This window comes from Paramisgurnus dabryanus, chromosome 23 (assembly GCF_030506205.2).
Source record: "Paramisgurnus dabryanus chromosome 23, PD_genome_1.1, whole genome shotgun sequence".
NCBI classification, from domain to species: Eukaryota; Metazoa; Chordata; class Actinopteri; order Cypriniformes; family Cobitidae; genus Paramisgurnus; species Paramisgurnus dabryanus.
This window is the reverse complement of record NC_133359.1, coordinates 16,550,550-16,573,280: the sequence shown is the minus strand read 5'-3', so window position 1 is coordinate 16,573,280 and position 22,731 is coordinate 16,550,550. Positions and strand designations below refer to the sequence as shown.

At 38.8% G+C, this 22,731-nt stretch overlaps 1 protein-coding gene across 1 annotated transcript in view; it reads right to left on the bottom strand.

Moving 5' to 3' along the window:
- ntrk3a (neurotrophic tyrosine kinase, receptor, type 3a) overlaps positions 1–22,731 on the bottom strand; it is a 304,948-nt gene that overhangs the window by 16,217 nt on the left and 266,000 nt on the right. The window contains exons 13-15 of the mRNA XM_065291585.2: positions 22,245–22,375; positions 9,832–10,004; positions 8,694–8,937 (exon numbers count right to left, since the gene is read on the bottom strand). Of these exons, the coding sequence (XP_065147657.1) occupies positions 8,694–8,937; positions 9,832–10,004; positions 22,245–22,375 (548 nt within the window). The remainder of the gene's footprint in view (positions 1–8,693; positions 8,938–9,831; positions 10,005–22,244; positions 22,376–22,731) is intronic.

Genomic DNA, 22,731 nt, shown 5'->3' with positions numbered 1-22,731 from the left:
AAAATATATGCAAGAATTGCCATGATTGTGTTGTCGGCTAATTCGTATGAATACGTACAAATATTATATCTTATGAGTTGGCTAGTTCGTATGAATTTGAACAAAGTGAATCAGACAAATATGTAAGAATATTATACAAATTTGTACATATTTGTCTGATTTACTTCTTACGAATTCATAAGAATGAGCCACTTTGTAAAATTTGTAAAAATATATCCAAGAATTCCCATGATTGTGTTGTCGGCTAATTCGTATGAATACGTACGAATATTATTTTTTATGAGTTGGCTAGTTCGTATGAATTTGAACGAAGTGAATCAGACAAATATGTATGAATATTATAAAAATGCGTACATATTTGTCTGATTTACTTTGTACAAATTCATAAGAATGAACCACCTCGTAAAATATGTAAAAATATATACAAGAATTGCCATGATTGTGTTGTCGGCTAATTCGTATGAATACGTACGAATATAATATTTTATGAGTTGGCTAGTTTGTATGAATTTGTACGAAGTGAATCAGACAAATATGTATGAATATTATACAAATTCGTACATATTTGTCTGATTTACTTCTTATGAATTCATAAGAATAAGCCACCACGTAAAATATGTAAAAATATGCAAGAATTGCCATGATTGTGTTGTCGGCTAATTCCTATGAATACGTACGAATATTGTATCTTATGAGTTGGCTAGTTTGTATGAATTTGTACGAAGTGAATCAGACCAATATGTATGAATATTATACAAATTCGTACATTTTTGTCTGATTTACTTCGTATGAATTCATACGAATTAGCCACCTCGTAAAATATGTAAAAATATGTGCAAGAATTGCCATGATTGTGTTGTTGGCTAATTCGTATGAATACGTACAAATATTATATTTTATGCCATGATTGTGTTGTCGGCTAATTCTTATGAATTCATACGAATATTATATTTTATGAGTTGGCTAGTTCGTATGAATTTGTATGAAGTGAATCAGACAAATATGTAAGAATTTGTATAATATTCGTACATATTTGTCTGATTCACTTCATTCATATGAATACGTACGAATATTGTATCTTATGCTAGAATTTGTACGAAGTGAAAGTGTATATGTACGAACATTATACAAAAAAATAATATTGTCCCCCTGCAATGGTGGTGGAGGCGGGCCATTATAATCTTTTTTTATAATATTCGGACATATTTGTCTTTTTCACTTTGTACAAATTCATACGAACTAGCCAACTCATTAAATATAATTTTCGTACGTATTCATACAAATTAGCCGACTTGTAAAAAATGTCTGAAATGCTGTGAGATCAGGCTGGCAAATCAAGGGCCAGATTTACTAAACAGGGCAAATTAGCGCATGAGCGCAATTCCAAAAATGCGCTGATGGGAGTGGTGATATCTGCGGGTTATTTACTAAAAAAGCGCTAATTAAATAACACAGGCGCAACAGCTGATTTTCATAATGACCAACCAATCTACTAAGAGCAGCGCAAATTAGCGCATGGTTGCAAATAAGCAGAGATGATGCTCCTGCAGGTGCATGTGATATACAGGCCGATAAATAAAGGCAGAGAGACGCGTGAACTTATCTGGTAAAATGATCCTGGAAATCCTCTCCCTTCTACCATGCAGTCTCTGATTTCTGCGATGTCTCCTCCTAGCAACAACAATTGCAGCCATTTCGAGCGCAAAATGATTTAAGACATGCTTTTTTTCGGCGTTAAATAGTCGCGCAAATGCCATACATAACACGTGCGCAAACATTAGTAAATCGCGTTGCGTGAATCATTTAAATAGTCTCCTCCCAAAATGTTTGCGTCTGAAAGGGAAACTCCTAGAAATGCATATGCAATCAGGTCAGTCGCAAAAAGAACTAGACCACACCTTTTCAGCGCTAATGATCCACTGCGCGTCTTTAGTAAATTCCGACATCGCTATTTACCGCCAAAATGATGGTTTACGCTGGCGCAAGCGCTTAGTAAATCTGGCCCCAAAAGTCTTATGGCTATAAACCATCAAGCTATTTAAGTAAAGCCTTCCTTTAGGCTATATAATCGATTCAAACAATGAAACATTAATCATCTTCGCCCATAAGCCGATATCAAAGCGGATTGTTCGACAATCTGTTTTCTCTTTGTGTTAATTACAGCAATGCTAAGACAACCAAGAGTGACGTTTCAATGGCGGCTTTGTGGTTATTGTGGTTTTCAACTCATAAGTGGCGACTGTATTAATTACAAGTCTCATTAATGCTTTCCTCACATGGGGGTCAGACTATCGACTACACACAGGAATACAAAGAAGCCTGCCATTGTGCTGTATGCTGTACGTCCGCTGAATACAAAACATTGTAGTTATGTATTGTGAGATACTGTGCTTATAGTTGAGATTACGGTAAAATGTTTATTGGCTTTTGTCCCACGATGCCTTGGCAGGGTTGTATCCCTGGCAACTGCTGTTTAATCTGCACGTGTCCCTTAGTGCCGAGCAACGGACGACAATTTAAGAATTAGCAAAAATGTGACTGTTTTTAATGTTTGGTGATGAATAAATCATTGTTTATCAAATTGGTTTGCAAATGAGTGACGCTCGGATTAACGAGTGCAAAAATATGAATGACTTCAAGACGACGATTTGCCAGTAGGAAACCACAGATGCACTGAGACGTGCTGTAATTACAGGCCTGGATGTTGTTGTTTTTTTAGTTTAATGTCATTAATACAAGGAATGATGGGGCAATATAAGGCTGTGTATGTTCATCAGCCACGCTTCCCTGCCTCTCATTTGCAGCCGGTTTCTCACAGAGGAGGAAGATGTCCCACCGGCTCCAGTGATGTGTAGCAAATATCCCTCCCCTCCCTGGATCTTGCTGTCTGTCTCCTGCCTCTGCCCTTTAGGAAGTGTAAGCAATATGCCAGTCCTGCTGCGGTCAAACAACACTCCTCTTGTTTCGCGAGATGGAGTTCAGGGTACTACTGGGATGCTGGTATCTTTCCCTGTGCGTGGGCAGGAACTGCTCCCTATGGCCACACCGAGCTGCTCGTCTTGCTCACCCAACCCACATTAGTGTTAGTGTGCGGTACGCCTGCCAGGAGAGTCAGCCAGGGATGAAAGTAATAAAGGTATGAGCACCAGCACTACAGAAAAAAGATGGCTAAAAATGGTTTGCATTTTGACGTGAGTTAGCGTCGGTGCAAGCAACATGTCAGTAATGTTCACATACTGTGCCCTACCGCTGCTTCAATGAAAGACGTAGGCTGTGTTCAGAATCAAATACTAGCACACAGGTACTGAAGACAGAGAAGTTTATACTGTAGTGCAGCAGTTAAACAGGAAGCATTAGTTTATGATAACCACCGTTAAGGCCGAAATATTGTCAATTTTTTACGTGTATGGGAAAAAGTGGGTGCGTACTGTACAGGCATCCCCGAATTTTTTAAACCCAGCGTATATTGTAAGCGTAGGTCGTGTATGCATGTACATAAGAATGTATTATGTAGCACAGGAGATGTGTTGCATTTTGTTGAATGTCTGCGTACACGTATGAGTCTAATAAAGTATGGTTTGCAAGGCTGTGCATTCGAAGGTGAGCTTACGTTCACGTACACTTAAATAACATTGACTATTTTTCCGGACTTATGTTGCGTTTACACCAGCCGCGGTAGGGGCGGCAAAAATGTGCTATTCGTGCGTAGTTGGACGCTTGAACATTTGAGTTCACTCGCTTTATCTGCGCTTGAACGCCGAGCGTGAATATCTAGTCATTCGAGAAATCCGCGTCATGGGAGGGGCTTCTGCGACTCTGCAGAGACCCCGCCATTCCGCTCGCTTCCTGTAATCACGTCACTACTACAGCAAGGTCCTGATTGGTTAAAGCGGCGCGGAAATCCGCAGAAGTTCAGATTTTTCAACTCACGCGTTTCCCACGGCAATGCTCAATTCGCCGGAAACGCGCCGCAGGATAATAATCCGCGTGTAATCACGTCTTTGCATTGACTTAACATGTAAATCACCCGCACTTGCCGCCTCTACCACGGCTGGTGTTAACGCAGCATTAGGCTACATTGATTCTATGAAGCTCTGTTGGAATTCTGTAGTATCAATTTTCAAGTTATTTAAAACTATTATTTATGTATTATGTAGCATATGTTTTACTTATTCATTTAGCTGACGCTTTTATCCAAAGCGACTTACAGTTGCTATATATGTCAGAGGTCGTACACCTCTGGAGCAACTAGGGGTTAAGTGTCTTGCTCAGGGAAACAATGGTGTGTCACAGTGGATTCAAACCCGGGTCTCTCACACCAAAGGTGAGTGTCTTATCCACTGCGCTATCACCACCCCTGGCAGTGCAAATGTAAAATACTCAATACTGAAAGCGCATTGCATTGTGGGATACAGTATTCACTTGCAGTGCGCTGTTGTATACTGAATATTGTAGCAAATGTGGTTGTTCCATGCATATTTATTCCAAAAATAGCCATATACAAGTGCCTGTTCTTGTTTCGTGCATATGTGCTTTTGGAAGAGTATTTGGAAAGTTAAATGAATCAATTGCATTGATTAAATTTCGATTCTTTTGAATAACGTATCTCGGATACCTCCCTGGAACGCTGAGAGTGCGGATGCATGCAAATCAGTCTGCGGGGCTTCGCAGAGATTGGAATGAAAACTGGCAGGGTGGTGACAAAAATGCCAACGCAATTTAAAAGGGCACAGATGAAAGGCAACACAATTAACGTCTAGAGGAGAAGAATCGTACATGAGAAGGATGGGAATCGCGTAGTGGTAATTAATGCGTATTAAAATCAATAGCGTGTTTGTTCCAATAAACGCCAGATGAGAGATGATGTCATTAAAAGAAGGCATTCAGGAAAAACGACAGCGTTGAAGAAATGTGATCGGAATTTAATTGGACATTTAAAGGGTGTGGAAGTATCGGAGTAAGGAAAAATGGCAACCATAGGACCAGTTACTATTTAGAAATAAAGACAATGACATCATTTACAAAGATGCATACCCAAAGACACTGATAATGTAAAGTGAAGGGTGTACCTTTGCAATTTTCAATACTGTGGAGTGAGTTGAACATGTCTGACTTCAATAACCCGATCTCCAAATATAAATTTAACTCCGCTTGACTCTAAAGCAAGTTGTGAGGCTGGCAAGCAGCTGCAATGTTTGGTTCCCATGTCATTGCCCTCTACGCAAATGTACTCTGACAAACAGAACCCGAGGGGCTTCAAATCGACCACCACCACTGCAAATGAGATTATACTCCACAATCAAACCAAACATGAACACAGGAAGCCAGGCTGCTGATGAATACTGACTCTTTTTTCTTTACTGCTGGTGATTTTCTGGAAAATCATTGCCATCGGGGATTCGGTTACTATCTTGGTTCTTGTAGGTGGGGGTGTTTGTATCTATGGCAGTTAGGAGCTACTAAACTCATGGGGGTGTCAGGGACCTGGCTGGCATGCTAACAGTAAAACCACGAAAATAGTGATAATAGTTGGAATGCTTTTGGAACACATAACATAAAAACATATAACAATGATTGCATATTTATCACTTATATAGGTTTTTACAATATCATGGTGTTTATATGAAGTTAGCTGATACATCTACAATCCAAAAGCCTTGAACTAATCACATTGCCTGCTATATACAGTACATAGCATTTGCCATTATGATGCCATCATTATTCATTCATTTTTTTAGATCAAGCACGTAGCAAAAACTTGCCCCTTTCATAAAAAATTTACAGCACCTTAACTCCTTGATTTCTAATTTCACCCATGAAATTGATTTGTATATCAATGCAGATTTGCCCCATTGTACTGATATTTGGAAGTGTGATGGTTAGGGTCGCTTTATAGTTGTTAGGGGGAGTAAACTGATAGATGTCTCTTTTGTGCTGCATAGAGCAATTAGCCATTTTAGTGCCATTAAATTTGAAGTAAGCCACAGAATATATTAAGCGAGATGAGATGCGATAGACTATTTGACATTTACCGTTAATGTAACATATTCTCTCCATTGCAATTAGAAGTGATTCAGTGCAATAACACTTGTCAAATAAAGGCTCTGATTTCTTAAAATCTTACTTTGGGGCACAGCAGCTTTTGTTTTGCCTTGTATTTATTGCCCTCCAATATGGTAGACCTGATGGTGGTTTGGACGCGTGGTCTCCATTGATTTAGCACCAAATTCAATCATGCAAATAAAAACACCACAAACACAGCCATGACATGCACGCTATGCATGATCTGCACAGTGTTTACTAGGTTATGGAGGATGCAGGGGTGCTTTCCATTTACATTTAGACATGCTTTTATCCGAAAGTGAGAAAAAAACAAGACTATAAATGGTTTCCTCAGATGCACGCCAATGTCGCTGTTATGCACCTGAACCAAAATTAACTTCCAGTCTGTATTTATTTATTGTCTAGTGGCTAAACTGATCTCTGAAACAAATTAAATGTTTTGGTTTGCTAAAGACAAGGAGAGATGACGAGCATGGATCACAACGGCGAAGAGGTTTGGCAGCCAGACAAGAATCAAGTACCTGTAGCTAACATTGTATACATTAATTTTAACAGTGGGAAATATGGATGGAAATAACTCTCATCCCATAATCAACATGCGCACAAACATATATTTGAAATAAAATTCAGTTTTTGTCTATCTCTTGAATCAAAGTTTAAAGGGACCCTCTATGCTTTTTATCAGCTCCCCTAGAGTTAAACATTTGATTTTTACCGTTTTTAAATCTATTCAACTGATCTCCGGGTATGGTGGTACTTTTAGCATAGCTTAGCATAATTCATTGAATCTGATTAGACCATTAGCGCGCTTAAAAATAACCAAAGAGTTTCAATATTTTTCCTATTTAAAACTTAACTCTTCTGTAGTCACATTGTGTACTGAAACCGATAGAAAATTAAAAGCGATTTTCTAGGCAGATATGACTAGGAACAAAAGGCACAATGATATTACGTAGTGCCCGAAAATAGTCCCCTGCCCGAAAATAGTCCCCTGCTATTGAAAGATACTAAGGGGACTATTTTCGGCTGCTGCGTAATATCATTGTGCCTGCTGCAGCCATGTTACGGCAGCAAAGTCCTTGATTATTACGCCAGACTGAGAGTATAGTTCCTAGCCATATCGGCCTAGAAAATCGCAACTTTTTATTTTCCGTCGGTCTTAGTACACAATGTAACTACAGAAGAGTCAAGTTTTAAATAGGAAAAATATCAAAACTCTGTGGCTATTTTTGAGTGCGATGCTAATGGTCTAATCAGATTCAATGAATTATGCTAAGCTATGCTAAAAGTGGTAGCGCCAGACCCGGAGGTCAGCTGAATGGATTCCAAAACAGTAAAAATCTAATATTTAAGGGGGCGTGCACACCAAACTTTTCGCGCCTGTGACCGTCGCATGTTTTCAATTGTTTCAAATAAAAGCATGGCTTTTTTCAAAACAGCCAGCAGCTGGCGGATTTTTCCGCGCTGAAAGCCAGCGCTCAACGTTTTTTTCCGCACACAGCCCTGAGCGTCGAGAGAGATTCAACTCTGGGTGAAAAGTTTCGTTTGTCAATGTCAGTTCTCACACGGCCGTCCAATCACAGTGGAGGAGGGGCGCTTGGCCAAAAACACAGCTGGCATTCCATGTCCTCCAGACGTTTTCAGCCACGTAAAAAAGCTTTGGTGTGTCCCGCCCCTAACTCAAGGGCAGCTGGAAAATGAGCATATTTTCAAAAAAAGTGAAATGTCCCTTTAACATCACTTGCATAGTGGATCTTAAATATCTGTGAGGTCATATGCTAATGGGGTCACACTTAACGTTTGGCTCTCGAGTCGCATTGTGACTTTGTCCCAATAGTGGAAAATTCTCATTTACCTTCTGCGTCCGAATAACATGACATTGAAAGTGGCGAGTTTAGCAATCATGTTCGCATCATCTTAATCCAGTCAGGCAAAAGACGAGCATTTTAAATTCAGCGTCACCTCATTCATCCTCTTTTTGAGAGTTAAGTGAAGACATACATTTTAATTCATTTAAGGCCCTCAGCTTGCAAATTGGGCCCTCTGTCATCAAGGCCAAAGCTACAGAGAAGAACGTGTCGATGTCAAGCAAAGACAAGATTCTGATTGAGGGTCGCATGTAGAAGACATCGGCGGGCGCAAATGGGTTTTGAGGATATAATTGAGCTAACTAGCCTGAATGAATCAGAAACTGGATAATGGTCTAAACTGACCTTCGAGTTTAAAGACATAATCCTTCATTCTTTGCAGCTAATAGGGATGTACGAATGAATGATGTGAATATGGAGATTCCTTTTTGTGCGTATATTCTTTATTTCTTATATATTTGTGCATTTTACAGAAATGTCTAAAAAATGGTAACTTAAAAAACAAGCAATGCTTATGCTTGTAATTATTATCCCACAAGTCACAATTTTGCGACAAAAGGTCAATTTGTTTGTTAATATTTAATGATTCATCAATGAGCTCATTTTTTAACTGTACCTGCATTTCATAAATGCAAAAAATAAGAGTTCAAATAATCTCAGTGCTGAATAATTCATTTAAGCCTTATTAAACTTTAATGCTATGTGTTTTTCATCAACTCCTTAAATGAAAACTCTTATTGTCACTTGAATTCAAAGTCTTACCCGATAGTAATCCGTGCTGTAGATGTCTCTCGACATTCCGAAGTCTCCGATTTTCACGAGAAGGCCGTTGCCCACCAGGCAGTTTCGTGTTGCCAGGTCACGATGTACAAAGTGCTGAGATCCCAGGTAGACCATCCCTGCTGCAATCTGAGTGGCTATGTGCAACATTTGAGACAGTCCCAGTTCTCCATTGGTCTGCAGTGGCTGCCCATCAACCAGGATCATTGCGTCTGGACCATGAGCTCTGAAAGCACAATATTTGACTTTGAGGTTTATGCCACACTTAAAACGTATTAATTTCACATTGCATTATACAGAAATTTACATTACATTTGTAATTTTTTACAATATAAATGATACATACATTATATATACTTTATATATTTATATATACAATAAAGCTTAATTAACCAGTGTACATTTTATTATAAATAATATAAATATAAAATGCAGTATTAAAATAAGTTTAGGCAAACATTCTAATAGCCATTCAAAGTCAATGCAATGCACATGAAAGTCACTCTAATATTATTTCTCCCTTCATCTTCTGCAACCAGCCCTCGTTGCATATGCAAAATAATACTGTACCATGCAATTTGCATTCCTGCCAGTTTCTGTGGCCCTTTCATTAAATCGTCTTACAGTGTCACTGCGTATCAAGCAGTTTTGATGAAACTCACAATCCAGCTATCAGGAAAAAGAAAGCAATTTCTGCTCTCCCGACAGCACCTTGTCAGAAATGCAGTACACCTGTGTATGCACCACCTTTTGCTTGTACAATACTTCTGTGAAAAGTTGTAACCTATCAATCAAATTTTGCATCATAATTACAGCTCAATGCATATAAACACACACTGCAGGTCCATTTGTAAATAAAAAAAAAAAAAATGGTGAGTAGACACAGCAGACTGGTCACAGACTAAAATATCTTAGATTAACCCCAGATGGGAATTTCTAGTCTCATGCATTGTAAGATTTCTGCATGAAGACATGTCAAGGACAAAGCAATGCTATTCTGATGTTCCATAATAATTTTTCACTTATTTTGGCATTTAAAAATAATTTTCAGTTTATCTGAGATTATTGCACAAACAACACACAGTTTAGGGCATTATAACATTTTGTGTGTTAATCGTACCTGAGGAACTTGTTGAGGTCTCCGTGCTTCATGTACTCAAAGACCATGATGAGAGGGTCGCCATCCACGCAGACACCGTAAAACTTGACTATGTGTTCATGCTGAAGGTTAGTCAGCAGTTCGGCCTCTCGCTGGAAATCTTTTCTCGCCGAAAGGGTGGGGTCCTTCAAGGTCTGCACAGAAACACAAGTTGGACAGTTTATTGCCTGATAGCAGAAAATTCAAGTTGAAATTGGCCAACACAAATAAATGGTGCTATGCAAATTCTCCTGTTCTGATCTTCTTTTAAAAGCCGAAAGTTTATTTGTTTGTTTATTCTAAGCGTCATTCCAGAATCTACTGTATGATGAGAACCGATTAATCCGTAAACAAGTTAATGACACAGGGAGAACATGCAAACTCCACATAGAAAGGCCACCTGCCCTGGTCTGGTTTAATATACAGTACCTGTTATCTGTCATATTAATTGATTAAATATCCTATACAGTCTCAGGAGAACTACAATCCTTTTAGGTAGATTAACATCTTTTTATGAGGACTGTAAAATGTCTAACAATACCACATATTCAATTCAACATTTTAATCAGTTTTTATGTTTATACCCAACCATGGGTATACATTTCAGTAAAAACCGTTGGGGGCGAATAAACATAACATTTCTTAAGAGCAAGTTTTCAAGGGGACAGAAATAATGAAGCTAAACCAAATAAAGTGAAACTGCCCCAATGGATTTTAGCTATCATAGCTGAAAAATGCATCAGTAATAGTTACTTTTTATCATGACTAAACTTTTTAATGACTCAGCGCCATCTGCATTAAAGAGAAAATAATCACTTCATCCAGTGTTTAAAGTGAATAAAATAGCATTGACAGACCACTAACTGTGCGTTAACACCAGGGGCGTGTCTAGAGGGGGGCATGGGGTGGCACCGCCCCCCCTTGGAATATGATTGGCCCCCCCTGGTGCCCCCCCTCCAATCTCATTGGGCCAGCTAGATTTACTGTCAACCTGAAAATGCCCACCGCACCATTGGACCAGAGAGCTGTCAATCACTGTTTGATTTGAGACTCGCGCGAACGCGAAGACGAAGCGAGCAGAGTAGTTGCGCGTTTTTAAAACAGGAGGAAAGAGATACCATGACACCCACCACACCATTGGACCAGTTGTCAGACACCCACCACACCATTGGACCAGTTGTCAATCACTGTTTGATTTGAGACTCGCTCGAACGCGAAGGCGAAGCGAGCACAGTAGTTGCGCGTTTTTAAAACAGGAGGAAAAAGACACCACGACACCCACCGCACAATGGACCAGTTGTCAATCACTGTTTGATTTGAGACTCGTGCAAACGAGAAGGAGGGCGCCCCGCCACAGACTCAACAGCCGCCACAGACTCAACACTGGCACAAATCAAAAAGATTTTCCATGATTACCATTTACATTTTATTTTACTATTTAAAACGGCTTCATGTGCTTTTACAAGCGCTCAGCAGCGCCTCTCTCTCTCTCTCTCTCTCGCGTGCACGCTTTCTCACTGCTGCGTGCGGAACCTCGACAGTGCCTCTCTGACACTGAGTGAGGGAGTTAAAAGTTGGCGGTGTTTCCACCTGGGTTCCTCTGTTGTCTTTTCACGTAAAAGTTAACAGCCAACAGATGTTACTGACAGAGAATACGGTTGATCGAGTATTATGACTTAACGAAAGGTTAGTGTTTTCCCCCCACACACACACACACCAGTTCTCTGTGTACGAGCTCTCTCTCTCCCTCCCTATGGTGCGGTATGCGCGCGCACGCTTAACAGTATTCTCTGATATTTTTGAATTTGCGCTGAATTGCTATGCGCGATCTACAATAAAACTATCACTCGCATTTAAAATTAAAAGCGCTCATAAACACAATCAGATGAGAAGAGCAACCTTGCATGAGACACACAGGTAATCCGAAATCACCTCGTATCAGCTCTTCAATGTAAATTGTATCAGACAATGTCACATTTAAATTAGGATTTTAGCAGTATAAAGTAACAGCTGGTTGGATTAAACACGAGGTGTTATTGGGTCGTGTTAGTCACTAGCTTAAACTCTTTCTTGTTGTCTGACAACAGAACAGATAATATGTAAAAAATAGCATTCAGTTGTGTTATAATACAATATAGGCTAATAAACAATGAAAGTCAGATCAGACAGAGTAGAAAAACAAAATCCTGATATGTCAGATTGTTAACTAATACCAGCTACACGCAATGTACTTAAAGGAACAGTTCACTTAATTTAAATGGTCATATACATAAACTTGCTTCAAACCTGTATGAGTTTCTTTCTTCTGCTGAACACAAAAAAGAAAAGAGTTAAGAATGTCTGTAACCAAAATCAGTTGATGGATCCCATTGACTTCATATGTAGGAACAAAATAACATGCAGTCAATGGGGTTCATCAACTTTCTGGCTACTAAGATTCTTCAAAATATTTTATTTTGTGTTCAGCAGAAGAAAAACTCATACAGGTGTGAAATAACTTTAGGATGAGTAAATTATGACAATTTATTTAAAGTGAACTATTCTGGAACAGAACTGTTGTTTAATCCATGCAAAATACAAAAAATTAATACCATCTATATTAGAGCACGTGGCATTGCACAAGAACCATGCTTAATATTTTCTAAACCAGTATTTATTTTCATTTGAATTTTTTGATTGGCCCCCCCTGACTGGTTCTTGGTCCCCCCTGTGCCCCCCCATTTATAAAATCCTGGAATCGCCCCTGGTTAACACCACCACCGCAATAGTGTCAAATCGGCCTGAAGTCACGCATTTTCAATGAGAGCTGGCGGCAAGCAGCGGCGTGGCACGTCATGGACGGTGTGAGCGTCGAGGAGAGTTTAAAGGATTAGTCCATTTTCTTAAAAAAAAAAAATCCAGATAATTTTCTCACCACCATGTCATCCAAAATGTTGATGTTTTTCTTTGTTCAGTCGAGAAGAAATTATGTTTTTTGAGGAAAACATTCCACGATTTTTCTCATTTTAATGGACTTTAATGGACCCCAACACTTAACACTTAACTCGACACTTAACAGTTTTTTTTAACGGAGTTTCAAAGGACTCTAAATGATCCCAAATGAGGCATAAGGATCTTATTTAGCGAAACAATTGTCATTTTTGACAAGAAAAATACAAATATGCACTTTTAAACCACAACGTCTCTTCTATCTCCGGTCCTGTGACGTGCCAGTGCGACCTCGCGTAATTGCGTAGTGACGTAGAAAGTTCACGTGTTACATATATGCAACGCACATTTGCGGACCAATAAAACAAAGACATTAATTAGTATCATTCGAAATACAACAACGTTGGAACGGCCCTTTTTCTCCACACTTGTAAACATGGGCGTAGTTTTCGCATACATCATCCGTGACCTCTTGACGTGAAGACGTATTGTGTGAGGTCGCGCTGGCAGGTCACAGGACAGGAGATAGACGAGAAGTTGTGGTTTAAAAGTGCATATTTTTTATTTTTCTCACAAAAAATGACAATCGTTTCGCTAGATAAGACCCTTTTGCCTCGTTTGGGATTGTTTAGAGTCCTTTGAAACTCTGTTGAAAAAAAACTGTTAAGTGTTGGGGTCCATTAAAGTCAATTAAAATAAGAAAAATCCTGCAATGTTTTCCTCAAAAAACATAATTTCTTCTCGACTGAACAAAGAAAGACATCAACATTTCGGATGACATGTTGGTGAGTAAATTATCTGGAATTTTTAAGAAAATAGACTTATCCTTTAAATCAGTTCAACTTCATGGTAATGAGGTATAGCGCTGTTCAGCGGCAACCAATCAGAAGGCAGAAACCTCCACTAGAGAATGCCTTCGAGCATCAGAGCATCCACTACACAATTTATATAGCGTCGGCAGCGGTGTAAACGTACATGTAACTGAAGTATCACAACTACACACTGTAAAAAAAAAAAAAATGCCACAGTGCTGGGTCACGGGTGCAAGTTTAATCAAATTGGTTATGCAAGACAATTGAACCTACTATTTCAAGTCTTTGACATAACTTATTAACAAGTTTAAATTATTTAACTTAATTTGTTAAGTTAAAGAAAACTTATGTTTTTTACAGTGCAGAAAAATTTTGTTCACTCTCGACTTGTGTGTGTACAATAATGTGGTAAAGTGAGGATGCATGCAGTGGACCAAACCACTTAGGAGGCAGAGGAGGGGGACTCAAAATGTTTCTAAAACTCTTTATTGCCCTATTTACGTTTGCTTTGTTTTACTACCTGCACAATGCTTTAAAGTTTATATCATCCTATAATTTATAATACACATTATTTCTAATGATATTTTTAAGGAAGGACAACCCGCAGATGGGCGATTTTCACTTGTGAATGCAACACTGTAAACAAGCTGTAGGCCTCTATAAATTTCAATTAAAAAAATACGTAAATATAATTAAAGGAAAATTGTAATATTTAGAAAAAAATAAGCATATCATTGTATTAGAAAATTAAGGAAGAGTTTAAACAAACATGTAAACTAAACGGATATGTTTATAAATTCATAATTGTAGCTATAGATAACTTTTCTTTTATTCTGTCTTACTCAGACAGAGAGTTTATTTCAATAAAATTATTGAATTAAATTAAATGGTTTAACATTACATAATAAGAGTGTATATAAGGTTAATTTCTGACACCGCTTTGTTAATATTTGAGAATGAGATTTGCCTTTTATAACAGTTCAAATAAATTAATTTAAATTCAAATCAGTAATGAATTCAAATGAACAATCAGGTCAATGAGACTAAGAGCTCAAAGTAATCTGTCTAACAGTCTTTACGGTGCATGATATTTGCATGTAATCCGAAACAATATAGTACATAAGCATTTTGCCTATAAAACAGCAACCGATGCAGAATTCTGAGCTGCTTTAATAAAGTTAATTTAAATACGTTATCAAAATGTAAATGATCTGGCACAAATATTGCACTGTTAATTTTAAAATGATGAACTGATGCTGCCCAAGTGCATTTAGTCATTCAGGTGACAGCAAACTTGCAACAGTTTATACACTGTATAATGCATTCCTTACATTTTTATATGCATATATTAATGGACAGGCAGCTCTTGCACAACTTAAAACCTCCAAATGACCAACGTGACTTTTTTATTGGCTCCTGCGAGCCTTTAGGTCTCTTCTGTGAGATGAAAAATGCCCAGCTTCTTGGGCGTATCTGTCTATTTGTCAGACCATGTCTGATCTTACATCACATCATTCAAGGAAAAATAACCCCCTGCTCAGCTTGTGTCCTTGGCCATGATATTTCAATTGTTTCCCAGTCCCTCTCCCAGCCACAAGATGCACTGCGGCATATGCGAGCAATCGCTTCTTCAATTATATCATAATTGCGTTTTGCTCGCAGACCCCGCAGTTTAATTTTAATTACATCTACCGTGGGTTAATCTATATCAGGAATTGCGAAGAGGGGGATGTGTTTTGGATGGATGGGGTACCAGTTCACAGATGGCAAGGTATCTATCCATAATGCTTTATTGCCTTTCTGTTACTAAATTGGACACCTGCACAGACTGTGCAGTGCAGAGGGGAAAATCCAGTACCACCTGGGGGACTGTCACTCGAAATCAGGGTTGGAGGTCTCGGGCATCAGGTGGAGACTGGAGATGGCGAAGACACAAGTGAGGGTCAAAAAAACAAGGATAAAGTTGACCTCTGCAGCACAAACAGCTGGTCTAATGGGGTTCATGATGCCATGTGCTGATACTAACCAAATCAAGTCTCGTAGGAACACTGCAGTGCACTGAGAAAGAAACGGCTCTTCTATAGCTTACTTATTGGTATCAACATGGCCGCCAATGTTTCTCCTAAAAATGTTTAGGTATGTTTGACAATATCTTTACTTTCTTCTACTGAGACTAATCAATCCTGCAAACTAATTCAGACGTTGAATGAAGAACCCTTAAAAATTAAAGGTGCCAGAAAGTGAGGTTTTCACAGCCAATGCCACATTTTTCTTACCTTTTATACAGTAGTCTAAAGAAAATTTTTCCACCACAAAGATCATTTGTGAAATTTGGAAGGGTTTATGGATGCCCTTCATCGAATCAAACATGGTGAGAAAAATGTAAGAAGCTTTATTGTTAAGAATGTGGGGAGGTTTATTACAACAGTGAGTGTCTTAGGGTTTTTTAATAGTAGTCTTTTAATAGTAAACTTTAATGGACTAAGGGCCAGCGCAAACCATCATTTTGGCATTAAATAACAACTGTCGGGATTTACTAAAGACTGACCTTATTGCATATGCATTTCTAGGAGTTTCCTTTACAGATGCTAAATTTATGGGAGGAGATTATTTAAATGATTCACGCAATGCAATTTACTAATGTTTGCACGTGTAATATTAATGGTATTTGCGGTATTATTTAATGCAGATAAAAGCATGTCTAAAAAATAATTTTGCACTTAAAATGACTGAAATTGTTGCTGAAAGGACAGGCATCGCAGAGATCAGCGAGGTACAAGGCAGAGGATTTTTTAACACGTAACAGTTTATTTGAAATGCCAGAGGAACATATTATTCAAAAATATTGTTTGCCAAGCCATGTTATTTTTTAACATGCAGATATTAACCCGCAGATATTACAACTCCCATCAGCACTTTTTTGGAATTGTGCTCTCGCGCCCCCTTTAGGAAATCTAATTGTAGGCAACAGTGTACTTCCTGGGATTGGTGATGTAGACAAGACCGACATTATCATAATTCCTCCCGCTTGGACTCACAGTCTGTAAATTAACTCCTGTTAGCATTGCATTGTGAGCGAATCTTTCAAACATGGTAACGAGTGTCACATTTCCGGCTGATGTCAGAGATATTCATGCCAGTCACAACGTACAGATTAGCTGGCCAATCAGGGAGAGATTTTCAAATCTGTGCGATTCAGGAAGGGAGTGAAATCTGGAGCTACAAAAATGTACAATATGTGAAAAATAATGTGTTTTTTTTGACTGTTTGTAATATACCAAATACATAAAATAACGTTGTTTTTAGCAATTAAAAATAGGTGCACTTAAATGCTTAAATGTACTTTTTTTAAAAGCACCTCAGTGTTTTTTTTTTTAGTGTGGTTTAATACAGTAAAATCTATGCTGACTGGCATCCAATTCTTATGTCTTGGCATCTTGGAAAAACACATGCACCAATTTTAGTCCATTCTGCTCCTAAATTAGGACTATAAAAGGAGTGTAAACGTTCAAGCAAGTGTATATATACATATATAATATATAACAAAGAATCACATGCCCTTATTTTGCAAGTGTTCTTGTAGCTTAGTTGGTAAAGCATTGCATTAGCAGAGCAAAAGATTATGGGTTTGATTTCCAGGGATCACAAATATACAAAGTACTGTAAGTCCCTTTGGATAAAGCACCTGTCAAATACATAAATGTTAATGTAATGCACGTTGGGAGTTGCTCAGGACTGGATTGGCTGACATATCTTTAGGTGGCAGGGTTTTGTAAAGATGGCCTACGTTTGATGATATCGCAATGATATTCATGGTGTTAAATTAAATTAAAGTCTAGGTATTAAATGTCTTCTCAGTTTGTGAAACCACGCCCACTCTCTGGAAACCTGACGTCTCCCTCACATCACAATTGTGTTAGGGGTGGGGTCATGCACGTTGGCTCAAGTGTGTCATCAAGCCACTGTTTTAGCCCCGCCCCAAATAATCCTGAACACGAAAAGGTGGAAAAACTGTTGAACGTTATAACTCCACATTTCAGTACTACACGGTTCACTTGCCTTTGTAGTCTTTGGAATGTGTTTCAGCAATACATTTCTGAATAATGTGTTACTGAAAAGACTTTACACAGACTTTAAAAGCATTACAAAAAAACGTATTAATCATATACACCGCGTTCCAGATTATTACGCACATGCCATTTTTGTTTATTTTTCCAATACAGTCAGTAAGTTTACACATTTTATCCCTCAACAGTTATATGACAGTTTGGATGTTTTTCTATTTAAATGAAATAAAAATGTCAAAATATGCTTTAATACTTTGAAAAATATGCAAATATGCTGCTGGTGTCTCTGGATTCCCAAGAACCCCTCAATACAGGATCCTTCGGTGCATAAAGCTATATTTCTACCCCTCCCACAAACCAAAACTTGCAAAAATGATTTGCTGTGAGCTCAGAATACTAAATGACTATTTTCAAACAGTTTTATTTGTTGACATGCCATAATACACTGAATAGTATAGATGAATGTCATTCTGGATTGTTGGTGAATAGCCACTATATTCAAACAATACTGTAACATTAGGGAGAGGTGACTATAAGTAATGATTTGGACTGCAATATTGGGAAGTAAGATGGTAGGTCCCTTTAGGGTCCCTGAGGGGTCTTCTGAAATAAATTTACTTTCATGGAGGATAATACACCATTCCAAGGTGTGACCTAGAGCAGTGGTTCTCAAACTTTTTCCGCGTGCGGCCCCCCTTGTGTACGGTGCATTCCTTTGCGGCCCCCCCAAAGAAAATTTATGACAAAAACTGTTCTAAAATGTAACATTTTAATTAAACAAAACATATTAAGTTACACAAAGTAGTGCTGTTGGTTAGTAGCCTTATTTTTTTAGGTTTAATTACACAGAATTCATGATAAATGAATGTATTTTGTAAAATGTCATAAAACTGGGGCTCCCCTGGCATGGGGCCCCGGACCCCAGTTTGAGAACCACTGACCTAGAGGTCTTCACGGGTCCACTTAGATCCAAAAAGCCGAGGTCCAACTCGAGACCCGATCGGGTTTGGGTCTAAAAGTTTCACGTGTGCCTCAGACACAGGTCGGTATAATGTAGCGGCATCGGGTCTTGGGTAAATTAACTCTTTCACCGCCAGCGTTTTTAAAAAAAGTTGCCAGCCAGCGCCAGCGTTTTTCATGATTTTCACCAAAGTTTAATGCCTTCCAGAAAATGTTCTTCTTTAAATATATAAACATACAATATACCAAATGGAAGAACAGACCCTCTGCTTTCAAAAAAAAAAAAAAAAACGTTTCATCCTACCTTCAGTGGTTCTTTTGAATATGGTTAGGTTTCTGCAAAAACACCACATTTTGAGCAAAAAGCATAGATAATTCCATTTTTGTGACGGACTTTTCATTGAGATCCCATTCAGAGCGATTTTTAAAACAGACACGGACATGCAGCCGCTTGCCATAGGGCAATACTTCCGGGTTTAAAAAGTTGCGGAAGGGCGCCACCTGGTGGATAATGCCGGTATTGCGGAAATACGGAAAATCTCGTCATTGGCGGGGAAGCGTTTTCTCTAAATTGACGAGATATCTCGTCAATGGCGGTGAAAGAGTTAAAATAAATGTGTTTTTGCCGAACGGTCCCGAACTCTCTCGCGTGCATGTGTGCGCCAATGTCCTTTTCAAACCTCTCCTATGTTTGCCAATTTGTAAACTTACTGACTGTATTGGAAAAATAAAACAAAAATGACATAATAATTTGGAACGTGTACATTAGCATGATAATTCAAACGATTTGTATAAAAATATATTCACGTGTATACTCAGCAAAGAAATCTACTCAAACCATCGTCGGAAAAATAAAATGAAAAATTGTCAGCATCTCCCACGAAGCCTTGAAGCTTTGACATTTCTAAACTGACAGATTGTCTACTTATAGATCAGGACTCAGAGGCGGTCTTACCATAGAGGCATAGGTAGGCGGCCGCCTGGGGCCCCCCACCAGCGGTCAAATTAGGGTGGCCCCCAACCAACCTAATAAATAGCCTACATAAATAAATAAAACCCTTATCATCACGAACACTTCAAAATCATTGTAAATTGAATTAATATTCTTAAGAAATACGTTGAAACTTTGAAATAGTAGTTAAAATTTCCAGTTCATGTTCTGTCACTAAACACTTACACCCCTTCTTTCACAATGAAATGGACTAGTCCATAACGGTGCGTGCTGCGGCGCGAAAGATAAACACAAAGTGACACAGGGACTGGGAAAGTACATGAACAGAGACTTAAAGACAAATATAAACGCGAAAATGGGGCTTTGGTAAGTCAACCGGCTAGTAATAGCCCTACATTGATAAAAATTATTTTGTGGTGAAGTAAATAATGCGAGTAAATAGTCGCATTTTGCGAGTATTTTCCCTGCCTATGACTATTTTTTATTAAATGTCGCACTGGCTGGACTGTGAAATTTAAATACAATTATATTAATATAATGCGCAGGCGATTAAGTCTGCGACGCATTCAGTCACTCTTCCTGTTGTTGCCCGCACCCCCGCCTTTCTATCAGCTCAGGTGCATATCACCTCTCTAAACCCCTCTCTTTTGTCCACTTTCGACCGCTTCTGCCCTGATTGTTTTGAGGGGTGGTCTATGGAGACTGCGGGCGAGAGCCTCTGCTTTCGTTTTCGGGAGAAATGACGGGTTTAAAATAACGCGAACTAATATTATGTGATGTCAGAGTCCGGTGTTGTAATTAACGATGTTGCACAGTGTTTTTTTTATGTGTATGTAAGCGCTTTCTCTGATATTTCAGCGCAGTTGATGAAATAATCTCCCCACAACCTCCACACGCTCGCAAAATGACACTAATAAAAGAGGCGGAGATCAGCTGCTTTAGTTTAATCAATGAAAGCCTAAAAATAGCGCTGTACACTGCGTATTCACGCTAGAAGTCAGAAAAAACGTAATACATTGTGCTCAGTACCTTAGATTACAAGTCCTGGCCAAATGATATCTTCAGAGTGCATGGAGACATTTTGTAGTGATTACAGCACAAGAATGTCATTTCTTTACTCAAGTCTGTGTTAAAGTAGCCTAAAGCTTTTACAACAAAGTAATAAAAAGTTGATTGTAAGTTTAATGGTTTACAATAAGGCAAATATATGTTAAAAATAATAAGTATGGTAAAGTAAAAAAATAATTAATGTATATAAAGTATACAATTATTTGTATTTGTAATTAATTTGTTAATGCATTAAACTTGTTTGGACTTAGGTTTTAATGAATTATTAATGCATTAAACATGTTTGGACTTATGCTGCGTTCCAGGCAGGTTTTTAAACCCGTGAGTTACGACTTCAAAACCACGACTCACGACCTTATGCGTTCCAGGCAGCCTGTAACTCCTGTTTTTGCATCATTCTACCGGTGAAAGTGCACTGGAACGGCAGTCAAACCCGTGACTTCCCACCCGTGAACTCGTACTATATCGATGTACTCCCAGTTCAGAGTCGTGAGTCGTGGTTTTGAAGTCGTGAGTTACGGGTTACAGGTTGCCTGGAACGCAGCATTAGTTTTAGTGTTTATTTTTTGTTTTTACACCACCCAGTGACTGGTGCCACCAAATTGAGGCAAGTGCAACCTCTCTCAAATGTTAGTCCTGCTGATGTTATGTTGGGGATGTTTTCGTCCACTATGGGGTGCTGTTGAGTCTTAATTTGGCCACAACTTTCAGCATATGGAATGATTTTTGGTGAAAAATCTTATGTTGACACACATTTTGGGAAAATGCTTTGAACATTTTTCAAAAACTCAACAATACACTGTGGTAAAATTCACAACCCTTTTGTTATGTTTGTGAAGAAAACATCAAAGAAAACATAGTTTTAATATAAAGTGATTGTAGACTGGATTTTTTTTAAACCTTTTAACACAGTCTTGGGTATGTGAAAGATTAGTAACAACATTGGCTTTGATGCATTGCTAGTTTTTGTGCAGCATCAGATTTAAATTATTTCTCCCTCATTTACTGTTCGTGGCTGTTTTTGCCCCATTGACTTATTCTCTATTGGTTTGTGTAGTGCTGCACTTTGTGTGACCTCTGCTTTCCATCTTCATTTTGGAGTAAAAAATACCTTCGCCTAGGGCCCCCAATTTGCTAAATCCGCCACTGTCAGGACTGAGTCACACTTCATCAGACCGCCTGAGCTCACTGCATGCCGAGCTCCTTGACCTTGGTGGACGGACCGGCGTGGTAAACCGTGTTAAAGCATTATCCAGCCTCAGTCTGCCCACAGCAGTGACTCATTCCTTGTCTACGACATGGAGACAAACCATAGCACTGCAATATCTTTAAACCCCCTCCCGCCCAAACCTTATATCAATGCCAAATATTAAACACTACTCCGAGCGCAGCGCGGCTCTCTCTCCATCATTGATCTTAGTCAACAAATCCTCCACCGCCAGCCCGTCTAGCTATCGTTCCCGAACGAGACCCTTCTATGCCGGGCACAGGGGGATCAACTTTATATGTCAGATGAGGGGGGCCGGACAAGGGGCTTGACCTTTCGAATGAATCCTGTGTAACTAGAGAGCAAAATGGCCCTGCTGCAATGGGACGATCATTTCTTACCTTGACAGCCACTAGCATTTTGTCCTTTGTGGGGCTTAGGTTGTAGCACTCAGCCAGGAACACTTTCCCGAAAGCCCCCTCTCCAAGTTCTCTCTTGAGCACGATGTCTCTGCGCTTAATGTGTTGTACATCTGGAAAGAAAGAAAGAGAGATTAAGTGGATTGTGTGACAATGATCATCCTGCAGGGCATTGCTGTGAAACTATGATTGAGAAATGTGTGATTTGTTGCCACTTATTTCACTCAACAATATGACACGCATCATCATTTCATGCTAAAATATTATAATAACACATTGGGGATGGTAAATGGTAATGCAAGGTCATGTAGCCTTTGAAGAACATGATGCATTGATGCTGCGCTTTATGAATTATGTACTTATCACTTTCATCTCTGTGATCTTTGAGTGTATTTCATTTAACCCCCTTGCTGAAACATACCCTGCTGTATATGTTTACGCACCACACATCGGATCAACATAATTTGCA